At 35.9% G+C, this 23199-nt stretch overlaps 1 protein-coding gene and 1 pseudogene across 1 annotated transcript; one reads left to right on the top strand and one right to left on the bottom strand.

Moving 5' to 3' along the window:
• Positions 1-18748: 18748 nt before the first annotated feature.
• LOC125367569 lies at positions 18749-20572 on the bottom strand (annotated as a pseudogene).
• LOC125367464 (transforming protein RhoA-like) lies at positions 20435-21807 on the top strand. Its single transcript, XM_048368137.1, has one exon. It carries the CDS (start codon positions 20597-20599, stop codon positions 21209-21211), a length of 615 nt encoding a protein of 204 aa, XP_048224094.1. The 5' UTR covers positions 20435-20596; the 3' UTR covers positions 21212-21807.
• The last annotated feature ends 1392 nt before the right edge of the window (positions 21808-23199 follow it).

Here is a 23199-nt window from a genome sequence, read left to right as displayed (position 1 = left end):
ATGGAATCAGAAGTCAGCTTTTAATGATAATAATGTCAATCAGAGATCGAAACCATGATCTAAACATGTTCTCATGCTAACTTTCCTTATAAATGTGTTCCTGCTACATGGACCATTCCTTCCTTTTCAATTGATTGATAATCTTGTTGACTTCTTGCTTGGATACCATACTGATAGCTTAGAATACAACGATTATTGTCTACTTTGAATAAAGGCTGTATACCTAGGAACATAGTATTTCAAACATCTAGCATGCAATAACTTTTTTTCATCATTTAAGAAAAACAATAAGTGAATATATTTTTGATGAATTACAATTCTACAAAAACAGAACAGAAGCCATGCTTAAGTTGATTACACTTCAGTTTTAGACTCTTCTTCACTGAGCCAGGAAATTTTGTGGATAAAAACAGACAGGCTAAAAGTGGAAAGGAGGGAAATAAAGATAAATCTTGATAACATTTTGGCTGTTACATATGAATTTGTTTCTTTAAAGCACAGTAACTACAGTAACAAGAAAGTGTAGTTGACAATGGTGATCACACTGAATCAACAATGAAAGTAAACATATTGGTTAGAATATGGATATATAGAAAATATATACTATATTATATATAATATTATATATACATATATAGTATAAAGTATATATATATATATATATATATATACATATAGATATATATCATTCCCTACCTCTGAATTGAAATGAATTAAAGTACCAGATGCCAGTGCTTAGGCCTGTAATCCCAACTATTCAGGAAGCTCAGATCTAAAGGTTATAGGATAAAGCCAGCTTGGTCAGAAAAGTATTTGGAGACTCTTATTTCCAAGTAACAAGCAAAAAGCCGGAAGTGGAACTTTAACTAAAATGATAGAAAATTAGCCTTGATCAAACATAGCTGAGGAATAAAGCCAGGGCCTAAGTTCAAGATACACACACACACACACACACACACACACACACACACACACACACTCCTAAAAAGTTGACAAGGATAACTGTGGATGGGGGTGAGAGGGATAAACTGAGAGAGCAAGGGAAAGGGTGACATTGTCCAAAATATATATATATATAACTCTTTATTTGACGTAGGTAACTGTAGCCCCACTGTATATCACCTTTATCATAGCAATACCCTGGGTATTGTATATATGTTTGTCTGAATTAGGGAAGGGAAGGGGAACATCAAAATGGTGAGACAAAGGGTAAAAGACAACCAATGCAACAGCAATACTTACAAACCAAAATGTTGTAAACCAACTGTACAACTTGGAGCAGGAGGGGGGAATAGGGGAGGATGGAAGGCGCAAAAAAATAAGGGAGAAGGTAACAAGTTTGGCAATAAATGTACTCACTACCTTACATATGTAACTGTAACCCCTATGTACATCACCTTGGCAATAAAAATTAAAAAAAAAGAAAAACAAAGACAGTGTAATGAAATGATGATCTGCCTCAAGAGAAAGCATACTGCCCATGATCAAAGAGTTGGGTTCCATGATTCTGATTTCCTCTCCTGAAGAGCAGCCTGCTATATGCACAGGGTCAAAGTGGCTTTCTTCCTGTTTTCCTATGAGAATTGAGACTTGTGCAAGTAGCATAGACATGAAAACTCAAGCTACTAGTATTATTAAGAGTAATAGGGCTGGGGATATAGCCTAGTGGCAAGAGTGCCTGCCTCGGATACACGAGGCCCTAGGTTCGATTCCCCAGCACCACATATACAGAAAACGGCCAGAAGCGGCGCTGTGGCTCAAGTGGCAGAGTGCTAGCCTTGAGCGGGAAGAAGCCAGGGACAGTGCTCAGGCCCTGAGTCCAAGGCCCAGGACTGGCCAAAAAAAAAAAAAAAAAAAAAAGAGTAATAGGTTATCTTTTGATTCCTACCTGTGAGTCTTGTGTCTTCTCCCCTCATCAGTGAATACATAGCAGAATTATTTGTCCCATGTTTAACAGTCCTTGTCAGGGAATAAACTAACATGTATGGGGAAGTGTGATCCATTTTCTCTGTCCTCAGTAGTTTTCCCATTCCTCTTGCTTGAAAGAAATGCTTATTTGCTTCTTGAATAAAACATCATGGCTTTATCTCCTTGTGTTTAGGCTTGGTGTCCAGGTTTTCAGTCACTGAAAGCAGATCTAGATAATGCCTAACTCCTAAAGTCAGTGGTTTTCCCAGCTGGTTTTCTGAGCTGTATTAGAGAGCATGGCAGGCATTAGCATACAAATCTAAGTTAATTTTTGAGAAATTTGTGGGGATTATTGTGGGGATGAGACACAGAAACGAGAAGTTTCTAGTACATTCTACTTACTAATAAGCATCAGCCACGATTGCTATTCGTGTGTGTGTGTTTTTGTGTTTGTGTATGTATATATGTATACTTATATATACAGTGTGAAGCTCAGTATAAGTCAGAAGGTGTGGGATAATCATAGTCACTTTGAACCTCCACTATCTATCTATCTATCTATCTATCTATCTATCTATCTATCTATCTATCTATTTCTACATGTATATGTGCATATACAGTCATAATAATATATAATATATTACATAAGTATATATAACTATATATGTGCATGCATGTAGTCAGTATACATATTATAGTTAATGTATACATAATATACATAAGGTATATGTTCAAAGTGACTATGATTATCCCAGACCTTCTGGTTCATACTAAGCTTCACATTTATACTTTCCCCCTACAAAGTCCAATTAACAATTGCTTCAAAAACTGGGAATTGATTCAATGATAGAAAACAACAGGTCATTTTCCATCTGTAGGATCTCAGCCTTTTAGGCTCAACATTTACTTTTGGACAAAAGAGCTCTGCCAATCCCTGATCCTGTGAAGCCCCCCCACTGCCAGTGTTTATCTTAGCTGAGAAAAAGGAATCCTTAGAAAGGTCTTAGTCTATTTTTTTCTTGAAGGTAGGAGAAAAACGCCTTTTGAAACTGTTCCTGCTGTCAAAGTTCTGGCCTTGATTTGTGAAGCCTGGTCTTGCAAAAGTACTAAATCAAAGAAAAATGGACTTACATTTGTAAACTTTGTTTCTACTTAATGGGATTAGAAAGACCACTCACATCAAATAAACAAAAACATCAGTTCAGCATCAAGACAGATAGGATAGTAAATTAACCATTTACACTCTGAAATTCAGTGTGAACTTAGGCCTAGATTCCACTTTTAAGTGTCTTGAAGAATCAGGAAACTTCCAGAACCTATGTGTACTTGTTCATGCCTCCATTTTATTTGGGGGCATTTCTGGGGAAAGAGGAAAGCTACAAAAGGAGTGCTATGAGGTGTGCTGTGAAGTTACTAGAAGAGGATCTAAATGATGTGTTTTCTAAAGCTAAACTTCTCCAGATGTGAGGATGCAAAGACAGTCTTGGCAACAACACTTCCATCAAAAATCCTGCCAATATGCAGAAGAGAAATGCTTAACACTCTTTTAGCATATACAGCAGTTAAAAGATTTTTGAGAATATGTTTTTGTTAGTCCTGGGACTTGAACTCAGGTCTTGAGCTTCTATGCTCAAGGCTAGTGCTCTAATGAGCCTCTCTCTCTCTCTCTCTCTTTGTGTGTGTGTGTGTGTGTGTGTGTGTGTGTGTTTGTGTGTGTGTGTTTAATTGGAGATGAGGGTCTTACTTCCTAGGCTATTGAACCACAATCCTCAGATCTTAGTTTCCTGAGTAACTAGGATTACTGATAGCACTTGAAAAAATTAATTTAAGCATTCCCAAATAAATTATCTTTGATTATTTCATGTAATAGGAGAATCTGCTAATAATTATTCTTATGACCAAATATCTGCCTATGCTTCTGACAGAGTAACCTCTTAATTACATCTGTTTTTATTTTTATCTACTCCAAATAGGACTAAGTACTGTTTTTCTGTTTCTGGCCTCAGTTTCAGTGGATATCAGATTCCTCCATGTGGAAACCAAGGAAAATAAATGAAATCTATAGTGGGTGTAGTTTTGATCAGTTTGTTTTATCTTTGTGGATTTTCCCACATAAATACCAATAAACCAACTGGTTTTGTCAATCTCAGTGAAAGAGCATTTGACTGGAAAGAAAAGATTATCTTAGCGTATGGGCAGCCACTAAACAGATAAAGGAAAAAGAATTGATAAGGTAAGAAGAGACAAATGCATGGGTCAAAAGACTTACATAGAAATTTCAACTCAAAGGGAGAAAGTCAGATGCTGTTGGATAATGTGAGCAAGGTAATATGGCAAGTGGAATTAAAGATTAAAGATAAGTAAATAACCAAATAATCAAAGAAGCACACCAATGGCTCCTAGAAGTGAAAGGTATGTGGGCACAGTCTTGCTAGAAATAGCATGGAGGAATCCACAATCATTGTTAAACAGCATGAGGAGTGTTAGAAGGGAGAGGATTAGTAAAGAGTACTACAGATGGGATGAACTGGATCGAAGTATGTTATATGCAGGTATGTAAGTGCCATAATGAAACCTCATTTGTACAACATACTTATGCAAAAGCTTTTTTGACCACAGAGAAATATTTAGAGGAAGTTTACATGCTCCTGAAATCATCTGAAAACATATATGACTATTCTATGAATATCTTATTGCACATTGATTACCAAAGCTATTCCTTAATCTGTTGCTGCTGTTGTTAGCAAGTAATATTTAGAAACCCCTATGTTAAAATTGCTCTAAATATTTTCTGATTTCGATAATAAGTGGAATCCACAGGAAAACTTTAAAAAGTGCAATACATTTGAATATTGAGAACAGTAATATGGGATTGGGAAATAGAAGTGCAAGCCAAGTAGTACAAAGGTGGAACTCTGCAGGATGCAAAGTCAAAATAGCTAGTCAACAATATTATATTGCAAAGTGGAATTCACTAAGAGAGTAGATTTTAGGTGCTCTTATCCACAGACACACAATAGAGTATTTGTGAAGTGATGGACTATACAAATCCTTTCATTCCATATAGTTATCAAAACATCATATGGTAGATACTAAATATATACAGTAAAGAAGAAAAATACACCATATCTGTAATAATATAAAATAGCATTTATTTAAAAACCTCATGGTAAGATCAATGATATTCTTTATCAAGAAAGTCTTGAATTTTTGATTCTGCATCTCCTCAGCTTTCTGAAGTTTCTTCCTTACATTCACTATTATTTTAAGCAAAAGAATGAATTAGTCATTATACTTTCTGGCAATTAGAAATTTTGAAATAAAAAAAATATTCTCCTGCTTTCTCAGGATAACAATAGTGATCTAGCAAGAGTGGTGCAGGTGGAGAGCTTGCTTAAAATATCTTATTCTTAGAGGGTTCTAGAAAGCTGACAACATTTGCAAAATTGTATATGAGGCTTTGCCTGATCAAGCAACTCCAGCCAATGCCCTACTAGAAAACATACTTATCATTTTAAAGTTAACTTGGTTATCCTAAATCAAACAGAGTAGATCTCCACAGTGCTGTGTACTTAGACATTCACAGATACCTTCTCCCTGAACAAAAGTAGGTCACTTGCTAATACATATGGTCCTTAGCATAGCACCCTTGAATTATAAGCCATTCAGGTGCTGCTGATCTGATACAGCATCTTACACCTTAGTTATACCTTATACCGTAGTTACTTTTGTAGCATTCTGAATAGATAAGGTGTTTTCAAAACTTAGTGTTTACTATTCCATTCTTTCCATAACACGTCATTTGTAGGGATTATGTCTTCTAGGATATTACCCAGCATCACCAGACAAATATTTCCAACATAAACTCCTACCCATACATCCCTGGTAAGTTGTTTTCTGTTTTATTTTCTCTTGTAGTATCTAAATAGATGCCCAAAGAGAGGCAGTAATAATGGTAAAGAGGTACTAGATTAAGGAAAGAAAAAGGAATTTCATACATATATCCCATAAAGTAGAAAAATAGTTGTCTTATTTTCTGGTAGTTAGAAGCTTGTTTCTAAGGAAAATAAGAGAAGAAATGTGTCATCTGCTTTTAACTGGAAATATAGGCAGAGATACCTACTGAAATTTTCACTTCTGCTCTCTTCACATTCTAGTTAATTGAAATTATTCATGGATAATAATAATTCATGGCAAGGACATGGAAATCATCAGGAAAGATCAGTCAGAAAGAAAAGAGATTCGAAATCAAGTAGCTAGCCTACAGTCCCAACTGGATGTACCAAAGGATTGAATCTCAGGAGCTGAAGACAATAAAATCAATACAAAACCAATCCAATCGACAAAACAGATCACTCCAGGAGCTCCAAGACATAATCAGGAAGCCCAATTTAAGGCTAATAGGTATTGAGGAAAACCTACAGAAAGAACTTAATGGAAGGAAGCCCAATTTAAGGCTAATAGGTATTGAGGAAAACCTACAGAAAGAACTTAATGGAATAGGCAACCTATTTAACAGAATATTAGCCGAGAACTTCCCAAATATCCAGAAGGATAGGCCTATACAGATACAAGAAGCATTTAGAACCCCAAACAGATCAGACCAGAATAGGACATCCCATCGACACACTGTGATCAAAACAGGATCAATAGAGTCCAAGGAAATAATCCTTAAAGCTGTTAGAGAGAAGAAAACAATCACATATGAAGGAAAAGCAATCAGAATTACCCCAGACTTCTCAGCAGAGACCATGAAAGCAAGGAGAGCCTGGAATGAGGTATACCAAACGCTAAATAAAAATAACGACCAACCAAGAATACTGTACCCAGCTAAACTCGCATTCATAGCTGAAGGTCAAATAAAAGTCTTCCACAGTAAGGAAAAATTGAAACAATATATCTCCACCAAACCAGCTTTACAGAAAATCCTCAAAGATGAGGATGATACAGGGAAAATAATCAAGATCCCACTACAGACAGAGAAATGAACCCTAAATAGAAAACCAGAATATTAGATCAAGAATTGGGAAGACACAGCTTTTAACAAGATAGATGTAATGAAAGGAACAAACGATCATCTCTCAATCCTAACTCTCAACATTAATGGGCTTAATTATCCAATCAAACAACATAGGCTCATAAGTGGGATCAAAAATCAAGATCCATCTTTCTGCTGCCTCCAAGAGACACATCTATCCAGTAAAAGTAAACATCTTCTAAAAGTGAAAGGCTGGCATAAAATCTACCAAGCAAATGGCCCCCATAAGCAGGCTGGAGTTGCAATCCTAGAATTAGATAAAATTGACTTCAAATTAAATATGTTAAGAAGAGACAAAGAAGGTTACTACATCCTAATAAAGGAATCTCTCCTACAGGAGGATATAACCATCATAAATATCTACACACCAAATACAGGAGCACCAAACTCCATCAAACACTACTAACTCTAAAACACTTATACACCGAAACATATTGATAGTTGGGGACTTTAACATTCCACTGTCACCTCTGGACAGATCAACATGCCAAAAACTGAACAAAGAAACCACTGCTCCTGGATTGGGATGATTAATATAATCAAAATGGCAATATTGCCAAAGGCTATCTACAAATTCAATGCAATACCCATTAATATCCCAACACCATTTATTAATGAAATAGAGGAAGCAATCCAGAAATTCATATGGAACAATTAAAGACCCTGAGTAGCAAAAACAATCCTAATCAGAAAGAACAGTGCTGGAGGAATTACAATACCAAACTTCAAGCTGTATTATAAAGCTATAGTAATAAAAACAGCTTGGTATTGGCACCAGAACAGGCCTGAAGACCAGTGGAACAGAATTGAAGACTGAGAAATGAACCCATAGAACTATGCCTACTTAATCTTTGATAAAGGAGATAAAAAATTAGGATGGAAGAAAGAAAGCCTCTTTAACAAATGGTGCTGGCAAAACTGGTTCAACACCTGCAACAAACTAAAACTAGATTGTGACCATTCTTACTGGTGTGATGTCGAATTTCAATATTGATTCTGTGGGCATTTCTTTTATGGCCGGAGCATTTCTTCATGACTTTATTGTTCATTTTTACTTTTTCTGATAAGTGTCCTTTTCCCATTTATTAATTGGGTTATTGATTCTTTGAAGGGTTCAATTTCTTGAACTCTTTGTACATTCTCAGTATTAGGTCCTTGTCAGACGTCTAAAAGGTGACCTCAGAAACATAGATTCATTTTGTTACTTAGAAAAAAAAAATGCCTTACATAAAACGACCAAGATGAAAGTTATTATATTCCTGTAGTCATAACAATGGTATCATTTAGATCCCAAAGAATGAAAGTATATACTTTTAAATTCTCACAGACGATAATGTTCTAATTTATCATTTACTGTCATGTTCTCAGTATAGGTCCCATTGACCATTTGCCTTTTATAACTCAGGAAATTCTATCCATGTTATCTGTAGTAGTTTTTTATTTGAATTAGAAGTCTGAGCATTCATACTTCATCTCTGGCCAGCACTGCTTTCTACTTTCATGTGACAAAAAGATATGATCATCAAGTTCTGTTCCTTAATTAAGTGTCTGATTTCACACTTTCCAAAACATATACTGTCTTTCTGGTTAAGTAGCAAGAATTGAGAAAGATTAAGAGAGTGCTTCAATGATGTTCATTATCATTAAAATGTGAAATAAATATAGCAGTACACATGTCAAATAGCATGAAACTGTCACCAAGATGATGCAACAGCTATGACTAAAGAGTTCCTCAAAATATGCCTTGTTCTTCTTTAGATGATTAAAAAATGATCAATTCCAAATGTCCACATAAGTCTTGCATAAAGTCATCAATGAGTCACAGAAAATTAATGAATAAAACCTAACCCTAGTCATTATAACACTCTGGTGTACTTTATCCAACACTTTCTCTGCTCTATGGTAAAAATATAATTTTAGAATTTTTATAGATATGAATTGATTTCATAATTCTAATGTTGCATCCAGCAATCCTGCTAAACACACAATTTCATCCTTTAAATTCATGTCTAGGCTTTGTGGATATTTTCTATACATGATTAGACTAACTCTTTCCAACTGGCATGTTTCATTTTTTTTCTTGGTTGTTTTCACCAAACCCTCTCATCAAATTTTAATAGACAATACATTTCTTCTTCTATATCCAAAAAAGAAGGATAAAAAATGTTTATCATATATAGTATTTATTGTTGACTTTATAAACATTTAATCTCATTAAATAAGCACCTGGAGTGCTTTGTTTGCATTTTTCAGCAATGGATGTTGAATCATGTCAAATGTATTTTTGAATTGGTAGAGAAAATTATAAATCATTTTTATTATATTCTAATAAATGTTGTAATTACCATTAAGTAGTTATATAAGGGGGGTTCAATTTAACATGTCAATTAATTAGTATAAAGCATCTTGATCAATGTCAACTCTTCTATGACACACAACATTCAGATTAAAATATTAACAAAATTTTAAATTTATGGCATAGTTCAAAGTATGTTAAATGAATTAATATTTTAAAATAATACTGAGTTCATTGTTCCAAGGGGGAAGATTTGGTTCTTTAAAACCTTTTTATGTTTGTTTATTATTTCACCTCTCTTTGTGATATTGAATGGGGGATTTACAAAAATCTTAGCTTTTTAAGTCTTCTTAATAGGTAATCTATACTTAAGCCTTCTTAATGGGCATTGTATACTTTGGTTGACATTTAAATGGTCTTACTAATTTGGTAAGTACTGTCTTCATATTTGTAAAGTATTTGATATGGTATTTCTATAAATTCTTTATATAATAGTTTTATTACTCACCCTTGAGTTCTTCCATTGGCCAAAGCTACAAACACAATTTTTTTCTTTATTTTCAAAGTGAAGTACAGAGAGGTTACAGTTTCATATGTAAGGCAGTGAATACATTTCTTATCCAATTGTTGCTTCCTCCCTCATTTTTCCCCCACATCCCCTCACCCGTTTTCCCTCTCTCCCCCAAGTGGTTTTGAAAGTATTGCTTTGGAATGGTTTGTCTTTTATCCGTTGTCTCTTGATTTTGATATGCCCTTTCCCTTTCCTAGTTCTAATACATGTATATAGAGTATCCAAGGTACTAATATCAGATACAGTGATTGCAGTGGTAAAACCACTGGAAGGGAATATGAGAGAAAAAATCAGAGAAAAAAGGTACTGTTTCATGTAGCATGTTGAAAATGATATACCACTTGTTTCTATAATGTGTAGTTCATTTCACTTAGTATCACCTTATGTGTTCATATGGGTACAGCTATTGGGCTATTGTGATCTTCTGCTATGACTAAAATAATCATGTACTAATTATTCCCTATAAGGGAGACCATAGAGTCCATGTTTCTTTGTGTCTGGTTCACGTTACTTAGAATATTTTTTTTCCAAGTCCTTCCATTTCCTTATGAATGGGGTAGTATTGTTCTTTCTGATAGAGGCATAGAATTCCATTGTGTATATGTAGCACATTTTCCTGATCCACTCATCAACTGAGGGGCATCTGGATTGGTTCCATATTTTAGCAATGACAAATTGTGCTGTGATGAACATTGTTGTGCTAGTGGCTTTAGTGTGTTCTTGCTTGTAATCTTTTGGGTATATGTCCAAAAGTGGGGCTGCTGGGTAGAAGGGGAGCTCTATGTTTAGCCTTCTGAGGAACCACCATACCACTTTGCATAGTGGTTTTACAAGTCTACATTCCCACCAACAATGTAGTAGGGTTCCCTTTACAAACACAATTTTAAATCACATTAATGATATTGAATACCTTTGTTCTAGTTCTAATTTGTATTTCATTAAGTTTATTCACTAGGAAGCATGTACAGGTTGCCCTGAATACTTTTTTATATCAAATTAGTAGGGTTTTTAAAATTTTCAGTTTTAGAACAATTTTTTGTGCCAGTCCTGGAGCTTGAATTTGTGGCCTGAGCACTGTCCTTGACTTATTTTTGCTCAAGGCTACCACTCTACCACTTGAGCTACAGCGCCACTTCTGGCATTTTTTCCCCCCACTTCTTTATTGTCAAATTGATGTACAGAGGGTTTACAGTTTCATACATAAGCCAGTGAGCACATTTCTTATCCAACTTGTTTACTTCCTCTCTCTTTATCCCTCCCTGCCCCATTTCCCTCTCCCCACCCCCCATGAGTTGTACAATTGGTTTACACCATATACTTTTGCATTTCTGTTGCATTGGTTTGTCTTTTTACCTTTTGTCTCTTGATTTTGTTATTCCCTTTCCCTTTTTCTATATATGTGGTGCTGAAACCGAAGGCTTCATGTATACCAGGCAAGCACCCTACCACTAGGCCATATTCCCAGCCACACAGAGCCATTTCTGAATCCCCAAGTAACATTAGGATTTGCTCATTCATTTGAATGTCATGAGATACTACTTCTCATTTGTTCCACAAATAAATTTTGTTGGTATAGAAGATGTAGACATTATACTTTTTTGCAGAATATATTTTAACATTTGTTTTCTATTTAACATAAGAGAAAGGTACAATAATATTCCCATACTTGCTTGACTTATATGTAGGCATATATGTAGCTCAAATATTATCAACATAATTCTGAAATAATGTTAGCACTTAGAGTATAAATTTCCTTTTAAGAGAAGCATTTGTATGCATCAGAAAATTTTATTTTTAGTTTCTCTTTGATTTAGGTTTCACTTATTAGTGTTTGTTTCTTAGTTTCCACCTTATTTTTATTGGTTATTTCTGGTTTTATTAGATATTAGATTAGAATTAAACTATGCAGGTGTTTTTTAATCTTTTTTGAGGAAAAAAAAAAGAACAAGAAGGAAAAGATGAACTGTTTTTTCCCTTACCCTTTAGAAAGTATCTATTCTCCCAAGTTTGTGTTGCATGCCAATTGCATCTCTCTCCAAACTACAGAGAGTGAAAAACAAAAAGGAAAACAACAATTCAATCCAGGGGTCAAGTGACCACCACTTTGAGAAACACTGAAATGTGCAGTTGTTGCCTATGGCAAGCCTGTATCATCATTCCTTTCCAAAGAAATCAAAAGGGTTCTGTTACATGAATAGCCCAATGGAATTTCTTGCCATACTACTGACAGAAGCAATTCTGCTCCATTAGTTGTATCTTCAATTTGCTTAGTATCTAGGAAGACAAAATTTCATCATTGTTCTCTTGATCACAGCCCCAGAATCGAGGCCTTAAACACCATCCTCAAGGGCAGCATGCCTCCCTCAGCATCCCATAACAGGGAAACAGGAAAGAAACTTAGCATGGAGGGCCATTTCTGGATTGTTTTAGGACCAGTCTTAAACATAATAAAAAATCACTACATGCATTCCCTCTGATAAAAATAAAGATCTACTTATAAGATAATATGAGCTGATAAACGAAATGAGGGATATCCTCATAAATGCATATGGAAAAGGCTTAGTTAAACTGTGTAACTATTTCTTTACTGCAAGACTTTGAAGAGCCTTGCACATACAGATCCAAATCGCTGCTTCTAACGTGGGGCTATCAAGGTCCCTGATGTTTTGACTAAAGAATGGTTTTTATAGTATTATTGTTCTGTGGTTGTTTTAACACTACTAAAAAGACTACAATTCTATAAAACCATTCTTTGGAAAAGTTTGTCTGTAGTATTGTTCCAAATTGCAAAATATGTCATTGTTATTGTTACTAAAATTTCAGGAAAATTGTTATATAATGAAATTGTGATAAAATAATACCATTGAATTTTTTTTATAAAACCAAGGGCTATTTATTTTGAATTAATAAATGAAGGAATCATAAATACACAAATACAGACATATCAGCATATGAAGACAAGGAATGGGAAACATTTAATTATGAAAATTTTTGAAATTTATTATTAATAACTAAGCATAAGTCAAATGAAAACCATTCTGTAATCACCTTGATATATGCAAAACATTTTAAAAAAATTTTATTGTCAAACTGATATACAGAGAGGTTACAGTTTCATAGTTAGGCATTGGAAAAATTTCTTGTACTGTTTGTTACCTCCTCCCTCATTCACCTCTCCCTCATCCCCCTTTCCCTTTCCCCCCCATGAGTTGTTCAGTTCATTTATACCAAACAGTTTTGCAAGTATTGCTTTGTAGTCGTTTGTCTTTTCTACCCTATGTCTCTCAATTTTGGTATTTCCTTTCAGTTTCCTAGTTCTAATACCTGTATACATGGTTTCCAATGTACTTAGATAAGACACAGAGATAGTACAGATACACCACAGGAAGGGGATACAAGAAGATCATCAATAATAGAAGCTACCGTTACACATAGCACATTGAAAGTAGTTACAACAGTGATATAACAATCATTTCCATAACATGAAGTTCATTTCACTTAGCATCATCTTATGGGTTCATAAGGGTATAGCTATTGGGCTCTTGTGATCCTCTGCTGTGACTTGCCTAAACCTGTGCTAATTATTCCCTATGTGGGAGATCCTAGAGTCCATGTTTCTTTGGGTCTGGCTCACTTCACTTAGTATAATTTTTTCCAAGTCCTAACATTTCCTTACAAATGGGGCAATGTCGTTCTTTCTGATTGAGGCATAAAATTCCATTGTGTATATGTACCACATTTTCCTGATCCACTTGTCTACTGAGGGGCATCTGGGTTGGTTCCATATTTTAGCAATGACAAGTTGTGCTGCGATGAACATTGTTGTGCTGGTGGCTTCAGTGTGTTCTTGTTTGTGGTCTTTTGGGTAGATGCCCAAAAGTGGGGCTGCTGGGTCATAGGGGAGCTCTATGCTTAGCCTTCTAAGGAATCTCCATACTGCCTTCAAGAGTGGCTGAACCATCTTACATTCACACCAATAATGAAGTAGGGTTCCCTTTTGGCCACATCCCCTCCAACATTTGTTATTGTTAGTTTTCTTGATATAGGACATTCTTACTGAGGTGAGATGGAATCTCAATGTTGTTTTGATTTGCATTTCTTTTATGGCCAGTGATATAGAGCACTTTTTCATATGTCTCTTGGTCATTCTCATTTCCCTATCAGAGAAGTCTTTTTCTAAGTCTTTAGACCACTTGTTGAGGGGCTATTGGTTCTTTGCGGTTTTGTTTTGGAGGAATGTAATTTTTTTAGTTCTGCATATATTTTATTTTATTTTATTTTATTTTTTTCGGCCAGTCCTGGGCCTTGGACTCAGGGCCTGAGCACTGTCCCTGGCTTCCTTTTGCTCAAGGCTAGCACTCTGCCACTTGAGCCACAGCGCCACTTCTGGCCGTTTTCTGTATATGTGTGGTGCTGGGGAATCGAACCCAGGGCCTCATGTATACGAGGCAAGCTCTCTTGCCACTAGGCCATATCCCCAGCCCCATGCATATATTTTAGATATGAGGCCTTTGTCCATTGTATGGCCGGTAAAGATCTTTTCCCAATCTGTGGGCTTTCTGTATATCTTTTGAGCTATGTCCTTTGCCCTGCAGAAGCTCTGCAGTTTGATGCAGTCCCATTTGTCTATCCTTTCTTTGATTTGTAGCATTTCTGGGTCTTTGTTAAGGAAGTTCTGTCCTGTTCCAAGGAGCCCAAGTGTTTCTCCTAGTTCTTCCTTTAGTGTTTTCAGGGTATCTGTTTTAATTTCGAGATCTTTGATCCATTTGGAATTGATTTTGGTGGAGGGTGATATATAAGGATCTAGTTTTAGTTTGTTGTAGGTGTTGAACCAGTTTTGCCATCACCACTTGTTAAAGAGGCTATCTTTCTTCCAGAGTATTTTTTAGCTCCTTTATCAAAGATTAAGTAGGTGTAGTTCTATCGGTTCATTGCTGGGTCTTCAAGTCTGTTGCATTGGTCTTCAGGCCTGTTCTGGTAGTTTGGTATTGTAATTCCTCCAGCCCTGTTCTTTCTGCTTAGGATTGTTTTTGCGATTCTTGGTCTTTTGTTGTTCCATATGAATTTCTGGATTGCTTCATCTATTTCATTAAAAAAATGGTTTTAGGATATCAATGGTAATTGCATTGAATTTGTAGATAGCCTTTGGCAATATTGCCATTTTGATTATATTATTCCCCCAATCCAGGAGCATGGGAGGTTTTTCCATTTCCTATGTTCTCCCTTAGTTTAGTTTTTCATGTTTTTAAAGTTCTCATCATAGAGGTCTTTTACCTTTTTGGTTAAGGTTATTCCTAGGTATTTTATGTTTTTTGAGGGTATTGCAAAAGGAGTTGCTTTCCTGATTTCAGCCTTGGCATTCGTGTCATTAGCATATAGAAAGACCATTGATTTTTGAGGATTTATTTTATATTGTGCAACTTTGCCAAAGTTTTGGATCAGCCCTAGTAGCTTGGGAGTAGAGTCTATGGGGTTCTTTACGTATAGGATCATGTCATCTGCGAAGAGAGAAAGTTTAACTTCATCTTTTCCTATTTGTATCCCCTTTATTTTTTCTTCTTGCCTAATTGCTCTGGCTAGGAATTCTACTACTATGTTGAAGAGATGGGGAGAGAGCGGACATCCCTGTCTTGCTCCTGAATTTAAAGGGAATGTCTTTAGTTTTTCAACATTTAGAATTATGCTTGCCGTTGGTTTATGTAAAAATTTTTCATCCATTTATCATTTTGTAAAACATCCTAGAAAACATCTGAATGTATATTCACCTGTGGCTGAAGTGGAAGAGTGCTAGCCTTGAGCAAGAAAAAGCTCAGGGACAGCATCCAGGACTTGAGTTCAAGCTCCAGAACCAGCACAAGAAACAAATCATCAAAAAACCCAAACATAATAATCTGTTTTAGTTCAGTTATCATGGCTGTTTAAAGTAAAGAACTGTAGAAGAGAGTCATGAGAGAAGAAAAGAAAGTACACATAATCTCTAGAAAGTAAGTATTTCCCCTGTCTCTACCTCTTTTTTTGAAATTTTACAAAACAATGCATGTAAATCAATCAATATAAAATTATTTTTCAGTTTTACTTGTCAAGCCATACATAGATATAATAAACAGACTTTCATTCCCATTCCATTATTTCATCCTATTAACTGGTAGTATAGACACATAGAATACACCTAATTATATTTTAAATTTATGAAAATATATAATTAGGCCACTAGCTTCCTTACCCTTTTGCTTACTTTGAAAGTAATCTTAATTAAACTTTTTATTATTTCTTTATAGCTGCATATTAAGATTGTATTTACTTTTTTTCTTCTTTATTGTCAAAAAGTGAAATACAGAGGGTTTACAGTTTCATATGTAAGGCAATGAGTACATTTCTAATCCAATTTGTTATCCTATTGTGTGGCTATAACTTAAGTAACTACTCATGCATTAAAAAGATTTTAAATTGTTACAGCTCTTTACAATCATAGACAAAAGTAGAAATGAAGAAATGTGTACATGTACAATAGAGTAGAATTTTTTAATTTATTTTTATTTGTTTTATTAAACAGTTGTACAAAGAGGTCACAATTCCATAAGGTTATCAGTACAATGCTACCCTTCCATGGTCCTCCCATTATTCTTCACCCATCCCTATACTCATTATAGTTCAACTTTTCCCTAACATACAGTGGATATATTGACATTCGCTCATTCTTCCTCCCTCCCTTTCTGTGCCCCACCTTGTTGCCCCCCACAAACAAATTCCTGTTTCTTAATATTCATTTTGTTATATCACTCATTAGTTGTTCATAGGCGTTACCATTGGACTCTTTCCCTAAGAGTACCACATTTTTAGTCAGTTTGTGTGTATATGCATAGAGCCTTGTTTATGTTACCCTGAATATTTGTATTTTACACCTAGCTTCCACAAGAGAAAAAAACATGCACCATATGATCTCTCAGCCTGACTTAATTCATTTTTTTTTTTTTTGCCAGCCCTAGAGCTTGAACTCAGGGCTTCAGCACTGTCCCTGGCTTCTTTTTGCTCAAGGTTAGCACTCCACCACTTGAACCACAGTGCCATTTCTGGCCTTTTCTGTATAAGTGGTTCTGAGGAATCGAATCCAGGGCTTCATGTATACGAGGCAAGCACTCTACCATTAGGCCAAATTCCCAGGCCCAGCCAGACTTAATTCTAAGGTAATCCATTTCCCTACAAATGACTTATTATTCTTTCCAAGTACAATTCTGTTATATATGAAATCACCAGCCCAGAAAACCACATGGACACCAAGACATGTACAGCCAAGTAAGCAAGCTGATAGGCTAGCTCTCTTGAGATAGAGTAGCAGCCTGTCCTTATGCAGGGGAAATGATTACACACTACCAGGGAAGCTGAAGGCAGGGTAGGGAGACAAAGAGTGGGAAGTCTTGCAGTTGGAATAGTCCTGGGGCTTGAACTCTGGCTCTGGGCACTGTCCCTGATCTTCTTTTGCTCAAGGCTGGTATTCTACCACATGAACCACACATCCACTTTCCAACTTTTTGCTGATTAATTTGAAGTTAAGAGTCTCTCCAACTTTCCTGCCTATATTTGTTTTGAAGCATGATCCTTAGATTTCAGCCTCCTGGGAGCTATAATTAGCTTGAGTGACTAGCTTCTGCTTTTTTCTTCTCTTAAATACTATCTCAACTATTGATAGAGGCTTCTTTAAATTCAAGGAACATTTACTTCAAAGCTAAAAAGAGGGATAATCTATTGAATAATTTTGACAGTGCTTCCACACTCTTATTCCATGATTTAAAATTTTACAGAGAATTGACTGGGCACTGGTGGCTCATGCCTGTAATCTTAGCTACTCAGGAGGCTGAGATCTGAGGATCAGGACACCACCAGTTCCTGAGACTCTTTCTTTTATAAGTAACTGGGAGGAAAAAAAAGAAAAAGAAAGCAAGCCAGAAATGGAACTGTGCCTCAATTGGTAGAGCACTAGTCTTGAGCAAAAAACCTCAGGTCCAGTACATAGGCCCTAAGTTTAAGCCCCTGGACCAGCACCAAATAAATAAATAAATCTAATCAATTAATTAATTACATAGAATTGAATATGCCTTATTCAGACACAGTACAGTAACAAAATTCAGGCATAGTTTGATCTAAAATAATGAAATAAACATTATTTCTGATACTAAGATTAGGAATAATATGAATTCATGTGTCCATATATATCAGCAGTACAGAGGCATGGAGCTGCAGCCAAGGCCATTCCAGTGTCACATTCCAGGTGTCATACATTTTCCTGCATCACTATGCTCTCTCTGGAAGACTAGGCTCCTGGAGGAAGGGAGATGTTTGATTGGTTTGAGATTTGCTCCAACACAGAGCAGTATTCAGTAAAGAGTCTCTTATGGTCTAGATATAGTTTGTTCTGCACATGTTCATGTGCTGAAGGATTGGTCCTTGATAGAATGGTATTGAGAAATTGTAGGACTTTTTAGACGCGGGCCTAATGGGAGGTGACTAAGGGTTTTCCAGCAGGCCCATGGCATCATGGGACCACCATGCACAGTGCCATCAGTCATGTTTTGACGTTGCAGGAGGCTAGAAGTAACTAGAGGTTGCCTGTGAACCAAACTCTGAGCCCAAATGAACTTCTTTTCCTTATAAAGAAACCAGTCTCAGGTATTTTGTTATAACAATAAGAAATGGACAAAAGCCAAAAAATTTGTGGTATTTAGTTAAATGGGGAAACAATATAAAAAGCCGACAATCATTAATATGACAGTGGATCTAAATTGTGATATTCAAACAAAGTGATTCTTGCCTATTCTGTAAGCTGTAAACTGTAAACTGTTAGGGGAAAAGGAGAGAGACCATTAGACCAAGTAATAGCACTAAAACCTTCAAGACTATGGAATAGAAAAAGAATCATGGCAGCTTTCGTCAGTGAAAATGACTGGAATTTAAAACATACTTTAATGAGAATACTTTGTCATTGACTTTAGATGACAGAGACTTGCATTTTTAATCTGAAACTGTGTGGCATCAGGACTCTGCTCCTTGCTCAACAGGCTTTAGATGCCACTGCACTGCTAACTCTCCTGTGCTTTTGAGACACATGTTGGACATATTCTCGTCTGTTGGAAGTCCTCGTGGCAGCTGGGGCTTGATTCTTATCAAGTACTTGACTACTTTTCCCAATATGGACGTCTTTGTGTACTTCTTATTCTAGTAACAATGTGTAGCTTGTGAGGGTGCTGTGGATCCCCGCCATACTTTTCATGGTCTTCAGGTGAAGCCTGAAACACTTTATCTGGAATTCTTGATCTGGTAAATTTATGACGAATCCAATTTGTACCAATGAGAGAATCCACGACTTTTGTCGCAGTCTAGTTGGCCTAGAGGTATGTGGACTACTGAGTGCAAAATCCCCGCCTTAAACCTAGTAAGTACTATTCTCTTTAGAGGATCTGGGTGAAGAATGCAGCATTTACAGAGCCCAGCGGGCTGAAAGTCCAACCGCCATTGCCCACCGAGGGGACACCAAACCGAGAGTAGAAACTTTTATATAAGATAGATATCATCAAACCCATGTTTTTATTGAAGAACAGGTTCAGAGACAATTATAGCACTTAGAAATTTCCATTAGCAGTGTAGAAAATTGAATGTTTTGTCATATTATTGCCATTATATTCCTGAATTTGAAAATATCACTGATGTAATCCATGGAAATGTGTAATTGAAATTATATAATAATGAGTACAACTGGATTCCTTGTTAAGATTTTTAGCTCTTTATTTACTTTCACATTATTCTAATAAAATTTTTAGTTATTTATTTGTACAAGATTTTTCCTTCTGAAGAAATCAGCTCCTTTCCACTGTGATTTGTATTGCAAATATATTGTCTAAGATTCTAGGATTTTATTACATTATTTAATTTTGGTTAAGATAATCTTATTACCAGAAAATTTTATTAATAAATCAAATATTCATACTTTCACAGCCTCTGAGTTTGAAGTATTACATAAGAAGACATCTTTTGTCACTGATTGTGAAAAAACAAAGCAGCTATTTGTGTTTAATCTTTGGTCATGGGGAATTATTTTTTCCCTGTGAGTCAGAAGGTGAGAATCCTCATAGCTGAGCCTCGGAATACTAACATGAAATGCTACCTGGACAACTGGTATCTTCCTTGGTCCTAGCCAGAAGCCTTGACCTAGAGGCACCCTATTATCCTGCACCTACAGAAACTGAGATTATACATATTTTATGCATATTTTTATAAATCTACAAACTTAATAGAATACCTATGTTGATTGAGCAAACATCCTTGTTTAAAAATTTTTAGCTTTTACAAGTGTGCACATCTTTGAAGTACAGTGTGATTTAATGTATGTCTAAACATAATGACAATCTGAGAAGTTAGCATTTCATCTCTTAAAACACTTATAACTTCTATTTAATGAAATTCCTGCTTATGTACATTGCAACTATTTCTAATGCTTAATTATTTCCTCACTTACTTAAAATCTATATATTTTAAAATCAGTAATGGGGCCCTCCCGCCCCCGCTCGCTCACTGGCTCGAGCTCCCCGCCCGCCGCCTTCCATTGGTTCTCTAGGTAGCCTCTTCTTCAACTGCCTGCCTTCGTCTCCCAGCTTGCCACTTGCTGACAGGCGTCGTCGGTGTGAAGAGGCTGGACTCGGGAGTCCTCGCTTGAGCCTTCTACCTGAGAAGTTCAACGTACTTGTTTAACTTCTGTCACATAAACCATAATTTTGCAGCACATATATAAGAGATGGCTGCCATCCGAAAGAAACTTGTGATTGTTGGTGATGGAGCTTGTGGCAAGACATGCTTGCTCATAGTCTTAAGCAAGGACCAGTTCCCAGAGGTTTATGTGCCCACTGTGTTAGAGAACTATGTGGCAGATATTGAAGTGGATGGAAAGCAGGTAAAATTGGCTTTGTGGGACACAGCTGGGCAGGAAGGTTATGATCGCCTGAGACCCCTCTCCGACCCAGACACTGATGTTATACTGATGTGTTTCTCCTTTAGCAGTCCTGATAGTTTAGAAAACATCCCAGAAAAATGGATTCCAGAAGTTAAGCATTTCTGTCCAAACGTGCCCATCATCCTGGTTGGAAATAAGAAGGATCTTCGGAATGATGAGCACACAAGGCGGGAGTTAGCTAAGATGAAGCAGGAGCCAGTAAAACCTGAAGAAGAAAAAGATATGGCCAATAGGATTGGTGCTTTTGGGTACATGGAGTGTTCAGCAAAGACCAAAGACGGAGTGAGAGAGGTTTTTGAAATGGCCACAGGAGCCGCTCTGCAAGCCAGACGTGGGAAGAAAAAATCTGGGTGCCTGTCTTGTGAAACCTTGCTGCAAGCACAACCCTCACGCGGTTAATTTTGAAGTGCTGTTTATTAATCTTAGTGTATGATTACTGGCCTGTTTCATTTATCTATAATTTACCTAAGATTACAAATCAGAAGTCATCTTGCTACCAGTATTTAGAAGCCAACCATGATTATTAATGATGTCCAGCCCATCTGACACTGCTCTAACAGCGCTCTCTGCACTCCACCTGACACACCAGGCGCTAATTCAAGGAATTTCTTCTTGCTTCTTTCTAGAAAGAGAAATGGTAACTTTTGTGAATTAGGCTGTAACTACTTTATAACTAACATGTCCTGCCTATTATCTCTCAGCTGCCAGGAACTCTGGTGAGTCTCCCTTTGAGAGCTTTTATTCCTTAATAGATTTCATTGGCACAGCTCTGGGTGGACATCTAGGTTTTTCTTGAAAATGTACTCAAGCCAGAGAGGCAAGTCCATGGCAGCTGTGGCAGTTACAGTTCTGTGGGTTCATGTTAGTTACCTTATACTTACTGTGTAATTAGTGCCACTTAATGTATGTTACCAAAAATAAATATATCTATCCGAGACTAGATGTAGTATTTTTTGTATAATTGGATTTCCTAATACTGATAGTTGTCATTCCCATAAAAAAGTGTATTGGTTTTTTAAGAAGACAAAAAAAAAATGAGTGTATCTGAAAATAAAGTCAGATGGAAAAATTTAAAAAAAATAAAATCAGTAATGGATGGTGTTACCAAATTGATTTGTTTTCTGATTATTCAATTTATGATTATAGCAAATTACAATAACAGCATTCCTAATGATTAATCAAAATAATAAAACATCCCGCATTTCTGGAATTAATGTTTCATTTTCTTTGTATCGATTTTTAAAGCTTTGATGAATCATGTTTTATGTGATTTATTTGGGATTTTACATGAAATATTGACTGATGAATCTGAACATGTCCATTTGTGAAAAGCTTGCCAGTCTATTTTCAGGAAAAGTTTACAATGTATTGGAATTTTCCATTCTTCAAAGGTTTAATTGACTTCACCTGGTACTCCATCCCTAACTGGTTATTTCTTGGTAGTGAAATTTAAATTGTCTCTCTGCTCTGATATAGCTTAGATTTCATTTTTAATTTGTGACATGATTTTATGTATGTCTAAAATCAGATAAACAATACTCATGTTAATGGTTTTATCTCACTGAGAAAATTAATTTTATTTCTCCATTATTTTCAAGCTTTATTGCTACATTGTTCATTTTCAGACCTCATTTGGAATGTGTAGTAAATATCTTAGCTTTTTCATTACTAAGTCATGTTGTTTGGTTTCTCACAATTTCCTACCTAGATAAATCACCATCTATTAAAACTGGAGCTACTTGACATTGCAATCTCTATATGCCTCTTTTCCTTCAGTGTTTTTTTTCCCCTGTATATCTGGTATTTTCCAAAAGCATCATTCAAGTAAACTTTTTGGATTAAAACTTTTGTGTCTGAAGTATGGAGAAAGCAAACCAGAAAATTCCTCAGGTAGAAAGGATCTTCTCCAGCAGTTCCATAACCGAATTCACTAAACCTTTACTTTTATTAATTCTTAGACTTTTTCTCCTTTTCCTAGAGTCAGGACATAGATAAATTAGGTTTTGTAGGGCATTAAGTAATGATGAGAAAAAAATTCCACTGAGTGACATCCAGGTTGATTCTATATCTTGGCAATGGTAAACAATGGTGCAATGAACATGATTGTGCATTTTTGCCTATAGTTTATCATTAGAATTGAACATAGTATTCTAAAGGTTGAAGAGCTTTGCAATTATTAGCTACGATTTACAGCTCTTTGTGTAGTCCATGCATATTCTAAGTAATTAAAATTGATTCAAAGAAATTCCAGAAGAATCTATCCTAGAAAAATGTGGCTCTAAAAAAGGGTAGACTATGTTATGGCACTGTATATATGATGATTTAGCATTGATAAAGCATAAATAATCAGTCCTCAGAAAATGAATTTTTCTAGTGATTGTTCATGG

The sequence above is a fragment of the Perognathus longimembris genome, chromosome 19 (assembly GCF_023159225.1).
Source record: "Perognathus longimembris pacificus isolate PPM17 chromosome 19, ASM2315922v1, whole genome shotgun sequence".
Taxonomy (NCBI): Eukaryota; Metazoa; Chordata; class Mammalia; order Rodentia; family Heteromyidae; genus Perognathus; species Perognathus longimembris.
Note: the sequence above shows the minus strand (reverse complement) of the source record. Positions and strands in the feature narration are given on the sequence as shown.

What these genes read in the sequence shown, in the direction of transcription:
- LOC125367464 (XM_048368137.1), top strand. Translation starts at nt 20,597, where the DNA reads ATGGCTGCCATCCGAAAGAAACTTGTGATTGTTGGTGATGGAGCTTGT.